The 6,788-nt window shown below is 48.0% G+C and overlaps 1 protein-coding gene across 1 annotated transcript in view; it reads left to right on the top strand.

Moving 5' to 3' along the window:
- LOC130381765 (cytochrome c oxidase subunit 4 isoform 2, mitochondrial-like) overlaps positions 1–4,612 on the top strand; it is a 4,972-nt gene extending 360 nt beyond the window's left edge. Inside the window, exons 2-5 of the mRNA XM_056589561.1 lie at positions 3–16; positions 340–504; positions 1,886–2,017; positions 2,851–4,612. Of these exons, the coding sequence (XP_056445536.1) occupies positions 3–16; positions 340–504; positions 1,886–2,017; positions 2,851–2,984 (445 nt within the window). The 3' untranslated portion in view covers positions 2,985–4,612. The remainder of the gene's footprint in view (positions 1–2; positions 17–339; positions 505–1,885; positions 2,018–2,850) is intronic.
- Positions 4,613–6,788: the final 2,176 nt, after the last annotated feature.

Raw genomic sequence — 6,788 nt, forward strand, 5'->3', positions numbered from 1 at the left:
AGCCATGGAGAAGGCGGTACGAGACACAGTGAATAGGCCTGCTACTATAATAAACACACTATAAAACGGCTACTATTGAACCGAAAAGAGGTAATTTAACGATGTAATTAATCAAGGGAGGCCGTTAACAATGAGTACAACCCTAGAAATCAATGTTGCTTGACCAATCAGCCACGTAGTTCGGGTTTTCAACCAGCAGATGACGCTGTGGGCCTCGATAAACAAGCGGCCCCGCTCTGCAGACGATTCACATCGGTGAATTAACAACAATAAACCTAATGCATGTACTTGATCCGTGCTGAGAAAACGGAGATCTGACGTGATCCCCTGCGTCCACAGAGGCGTCGACGGCGGTGGACATGTCCCGTCCGCTCTACTGGAACCGTCTGGACACCCCACTCCCGGACAGGCCCTTCAAGGACGTCCTGAGCGAGGAGGACACGGCCCTCAAGCAGAAGGAGAAGGGCCCCTGGGGCCAGTTGACCAAGGAGGAGAAGATCGCCAGTACGTCTGCCTTCTCCTCCTCTACAGCCGTTAGCTGATAACAACTTCATTGGTACCGCCCTCAAACACAATGACGGTCTGAAAGGGATTCACAGCAGGAGCCCGCTGGAGCACTTGTTCTCAAATGTGGGTGCGCGTACCCCTAGAGGCTGTTTGGAGTACAGACATTTTTTAATTCCTAAAGCTAGACAAAAAGGAAATTGAGAAAGTGGTCGAAACGTAAATCTAGCTACAAGGAGAATATGTGAAAAAGCAATCACATCCAGAAACACAAAAGCGTCGTCAGTTTCAAGAAGAATATATTTGTATGGGATTCCCCTTTACATGCTCTGACCCAGAAATTAGCCCACAGTTGCATGAAGCACAGGCCCATGTCTCTCACTAAATTGAGGGTATTTGCACCCTTTTAATGTTTATGTTCATACTGCCAAATAGAACACACACACATTATTCATGTTCGTTTTTTTTGTTTGTTTTATGCCGGCAAGGGGGGCACTCAGCTGAAAAAGTATCTGAGAGGGGGTACACTAGTAGAAAAGTTGAGGAGGAACCCAGGAGACAAGCCCCCCTCCTGGGCACGCTTAGGACGATGATAGGGGCTAAACGGGCAGACTTAACAAGCCAAACCGAGGTTAAGTACGTTGTTATAAAACAGTTTATCGTTCAGGTTAAAATCCCTCCTGAGGCTGCGCTGCTGTGTGTGCGTCTGGCTCACTGATTGGTCTAACGAGTAATCAAAGAACAACACTCCCAGACCGCTGCTGCGCGGCGGGCTCCGGTTTCATCCGGTTTCATCAGCTCGTGTTTAGCAGCACGCTCACACGCATCCCACCGTGGGTACAGTCAGGGTGGGGAGGAGACGACAACGAGCTGAATCTGCACGTGTATCTACAGTGTAGCGTGCAAACGTTTCCAACCAGAGACTCACGTGTTGCACAGTGGGGTGCAACTTTACACACTTGTGGTCGTCATGATGCATCGCACTCCTCCGTCTCCTCATCCTAACCCTAACCACACCAAACTCTAAAATCAATGAGCGCCTGTACCCTCACACCTCAACCATTTCACGTACAATACACAAAGTAGAAATAAACCAATACATTCATAGATATATATATATAACTTATAACAGAGTCCATGTCTCTGGTATCATTTACTCACTATTTTGTTCTTAAAGTGTTGAAAAGTGTTCTGCACAGACAGTTTCCAGGCTTTAAACCAATTTTAATGGATGCATTATCTTCTGTAATGTAAGACCTATGTGTCCCCACTCCTTCTCTTCTTTCCTCATCTCCCCTCCTCCCCCTTCTCTTTCCCGTCTCCCCCTCCTCCTTTCCTCCCCCCTCTCCCCTCCTCCCCCCCTCTCCCCCCGGTGGTGCAGTATACAGGCTGGCGTTCCAGCGGACCTACCCAGAGATGAAGCAGAGCACGGGGGAGTGGAAGACAGTGGTGGGCGGGATCTTCATCTTCATGGGTCTGACCGGCCTGGTGGTCATCTGGCAGAGCTACTACGGTAGATGGGACATCTTATCATCGTATAATTATACATCGCGTGTGGGCTAGCACCCCACGTATCTGCCAGCTGGTGTGTCATATAACCTGGCCCATGTGTCTGGACCCCCTCCCGATCAGACAGGTCTGAACGGGAGGAATCTGCTGGAGACCTATGCTGAGCCAATCACAGCGGTCTTTTTTCATAAACAGCCAAGATGGCCGCCGCTTATGTGGAATGGACTGATATTAAACAAACTACTCCACTCAAAGCTTTTGTTGATCAGACAGATTTGTTTGCCATACTTTGGACAGGATTTACAGTTGGAAGTAGGCGTCCTACCTCATGTAGTAGGATGCCTACAGGTAGACATGTGGACATTGGGGATCGAACCCAGAACCTTTCATCACCCTAGCTACGACTAGACCTGCATCTCCAGCCATATAACATAACCTCTCCTCCTCCCCCTCCTACCCCTTCTCTCTCTCCTCTCCTCCTCCCTCCCTCTCTCCTCTCCTCCCCCTCTACATCCTCCTCCCCCTCCTCATTCCCCCCTCCTCCTCTCTCTCCTCCCCCTCCTCTCTCACCCCTCCCTCCTACCCCTCTCTCTCCCCCCCCTCCCCCTCTCTCTCCTCCCCCTCTCTACTCCCTCCCCTCCCCTCCCTCCAACCCTCTCTCTTCCCCCCCTCTCTCCTCTCCTCCTCCCCCCTCCTCCTCTCTCTCCTCCCCCTCCTCTCTCCTCCCCCTCTCTCCCCTACCCCTCTCCCCCCCCCCCTCCTCTCTCTCCTCCTCCTCTCTCTCCTCCCCTCCCTCCTCCCCCCTCCTCCTCCCCCTCTCCTCCTCCCCCTCTCCAGTCTATCCCCCCCAGCCCAGGACCTTCACTGAGGACTGGCAGGCCCGTCAGCTCCAGAGGATGCTGGACATGAGGGTGAACCCCATCGAGGGCTTCTCCGCCAAGTGGGACTACGAGAAGGGCCAATGGAAGTAGAGCGCGGGCCCGAGTGGCGCACAGCTGGACCAATGAGAGCGGCAGCTGTGCTCCAGCAGTGTTGAGGAGGCGTGTGATGGCATTACTGGAGCAGAACCAGTGAACGCCTGTGGCAGTGGGATTTGTAGTTGTAGATAATAGAAATAGAAAGTCACACGTGTAAATCAGTCAATTTGAGAGAAAATGCGACGGTTGCACCTTCTTAAATTCTTCATTGCAGCCGCAAAAATCCTATTCTACTAATCACAAATGCAGAAGCTCATAGAAACTCCTATGCTCACATGTTGGCTGCAGTCGCTGCAGTGAATATGGTGCCAAACACATCCACACAACCGTATCAACACACTTGAATTCATGGACAAACTTTGCTCATCTGCAAATCAGTAAGTGAATTCATGCAATGAGAGTTGCACACCTGTAGAATACTTACTCACAAATAAAAATAAATGTCTTATTTATACAACTGCTTGAATACGAGTCTCGGATGCTTTTTTCCTTGCTCATAAATCTCAGTGAAATGTGGCTTGTTTGGGCACATTTATTTTTTTATTTGTGAGAAAAATTCTACAGGTGTGACACTCTCAGGTGTGAATACACAGACTGATTTTCCTTTTTTTTCTGTCAATGAATTTAGATGTTTTGATACGGGTATGTGAATGCGTTCTGCAGCATATTCACTGCAGCAACTGGACCAACAATGTGAGCGTATGAGTTTTCATGAGCTTCCAAATTTGTGATTTGTAGAATAGGATTTGTGCATCTGCAAAGGAAAATGTTGAGAACTGGGGTAACTCTTGTTTTTTGGACACCAAAACAAATTGCAACTCCTAAAGCATTTTACTCTGTGACTTCACATTTACTAACACACGTGTGACTTTCTATTTTTATTTTCTACACTACAAATCCCACACTCACAGGTGCTCAGCGGTTGTTCTCCAATAACACCTTGATAGAGGCTTCACAGTAGTCATATCTGATTGGTTTGGGCAGCTGTCAATCACTAGTCGCAGTAGCAGTCTGAGCATGTTGATTTGTTTTGAGACCCTGAACTGCTGCAGGCGTCATAAAATTAATTCATTATTTATCCTAGATGGGAACCAAGATTTACAGAATCATTTCCGGTTGTAAATAACTTTTAGCAGAATATATAAACAATATTATGTGACCATTCATTTTAAACATGATTAGTGTCTCAACAGTCAGACGTGCGTGGCAATCAATCTGTCAGCCAATCAGGGACCACAAGAATCTATCACATCCGGTCACCAAACACCGCAACCAAAAATAAACTAGAAATAAAACCATCCAGTCCAACCTCCAGCAGTATTTTATTAGGTTTTAATCGCAGTTCAAAGTATTACAAATGGCATTTGGATAGACACAGTCGGACAGTAGCATCGTTTCGGACCGCTGCCCTGTTCTCGCTACAACACACCATCTTCTAAAGCTAATCTGTTGCTACGCTAATTCTCCTCGTGCCAGAAACATCCGTTAACGCTAAACTTTAAACGAGGGAGACGAACGAATCACGTCCGAGCGAGGGACGGGGCGTTGAGATTCTGTAATCAACGTTTTGACACGAATATAAATAATGTTCCAAAGCCATCACACGTTGTCTTCTTTCTTTTGTTTCACCTTAAATATGTTGCTAAGCTACGCTAGCGTGCTACTCTAATCACTTTAAATAACTAGGATATAGTGTATAGGGAAGGCGCCCTCCTCATCTGGACCACAAGGGGGAGCCGTGGATCTTGTTTTGGGTGGGGGGTAAGGGGTGAGGATTGGGGGGGGGTTAGGGGGTCTTCATCGGGAGGGGCTACAGTAGAAAAATAGATCTAATACGGGACTGGAATGCTTCTGAGAAGGCCTTGGCTTCAGCTAGTGGGCTGGATGGGAGCTGGCAGTGCTCAGCCCAACAGGGGAAGTGGGGACTACGGCATGGAAACAAATATAAATAAATAACGGGGTGGCGGGAGGTTAATGGTGTTAGCCAGGGTGATGGGGAGGTTGGGCGAGAGGAATGGGGGGAGAGATGAGTGGTGTGTGTGATTAGAATTGTAATTGAGAGTGAGCACCAGCAACCTAGCAGGTTTATGACGGTGTGGACTACATGATGTACGGTACTGAGAAGCGCACGCGTGTTTGTGTGTGGTGAAGGAAATGCAGTAGTGAGTGGACTGCAGACATCAGGGAAGGTATTAGAGATGCATGGAGGACGGTTTGTCTCTCCCCCCCCCAGTGCTCATGAGGAAGGGAGGGGTTGCTGTCGATCACGCTAGTGCCCCGCCTCCCTGTCTCCCCTCAGCCTCCTCTTCTTCAGCTGTCCTGACTTCCTCCTCCTCATTAACGAGCTGCCAGAGGAAGTGTGAAGCAGAGCCGTCTGATTTATCTGCTGTGTGTGTGTGTGTGTGTGTGTGTGTGTGTGTGTGAGAGAGACAGGTGCCCCAGCTGTGGCTGGGCCACGTGATGGATTTCTGGGGTAGAGGAAGATTCACCAGTTGGAAAATTAAATAATTAAAAACAAAACAGATCGGTCCGATCGAATGACTGAAATCATGCCGTTGTCGCTAATTTCCAATTAGTTTGAACAAACCGCTATGATAATTCTTTAATTGGTGCTGGTTATGCTACTGATCGCAAAGAGATTTCTGACATTCACTCAAGTGCGCGGTAATTCTTGATAAACATGAAACTAAGGAAAATGTTAAAAGATCACACAGGGTTTCACACTTTATTGCTGACTTGTCAATGAAGACAGCCTCTAAAAGTAAACTAACCCCAACTGACACAACCTCTCTCTTCCCCTCAACCAGAGGGATTCGCTTGCATTTCCTGGTTCACTCGGGACATGGCCTTCGGTCCCCTACCGGCTACTGTACGTGTTTGTCCTTCCTAGAGCTACAGTTGGGGCGACAGGGTAGACCAGACGCCCTCTGGGCTGTTTCCCAAAGTGGAGAAAGCATGCTCAACGGCCGCCGTTTTACGGATGCGACGTCATAGAACACCGACAAGCACTGTTCCAAACTTTGAGAAGTTTGGAACGCTCGGAAATTCGCGCCCTTTTCGTGTCTCAACGAGCCAAAATACCCACAATCCTTTGTGTGCACACGCTGCTTGGGGTATTTACAAATTGCGAAAGCAATACTCGTTGCTTTACACAAGTGAAGTTTTTGAACGAATTCAGAAATATTTTGTGCAGTACTGCTTTTTATAGATTAATCATGTAAATGCAAAATATTAACCCGTGTGATTTTTTTACACAGGTCGTCCCAAACTCTGAATGCTACAAACGCTAGGCAGCACTCTAGCCTCATCTCCACAAGCTAAGTGTTCTAGCAAGGTTGCAGCCTTCACTTTGGGAAAAGTGCCCTGCCCGTATCCACCACGGCCCCCCGTGCTAGCCTGACACGCTAGTAGCTTTGGCCATCGACAACCATGCAGTATATGCATATGAACTGCATGTTTCAATAAAAATGAAAGAAAAAAAACATGGCAAGCAGCGAACAGACCAAATTCAAGCCTTCCAAAATAAAGACTAGACAGACGTACGAAAGTGTGGAACAAGCTCTGGGGGAACACAGAGATTTAATAACCCAGGTTCTAATAACTTGCATCTGGGAGAAACAGGTGATTTCTGATTTATGGTGAACACAGATGACAGGGACTAAAATGAATCACAACAGCCCCATAAACTACACCACCCAGACCCTGAACCCCACCCCGAACAGAAAGTGATCTATATGGCACAAACAATACTACCCTGGGGTGGGGGTGAGAGGGATGGGGGAGGGGGAAGGGGAACAC

Source organism: Gadus chalcogrammus, chromosome 1 (assembly GCF_026213295.1).
Source record: "Gadus chalcogrammus isolate NIFS_2021 chromosome 1, NIFS_Gcha_1.0, whole genome shotgun sequence".
Taxonomy (NCBI): Eukaryota; Metazoa; Chordata; class Actinopteri; order Gadiformes; family Gadidae; genus Gadus; species Gadus chalcogrammus.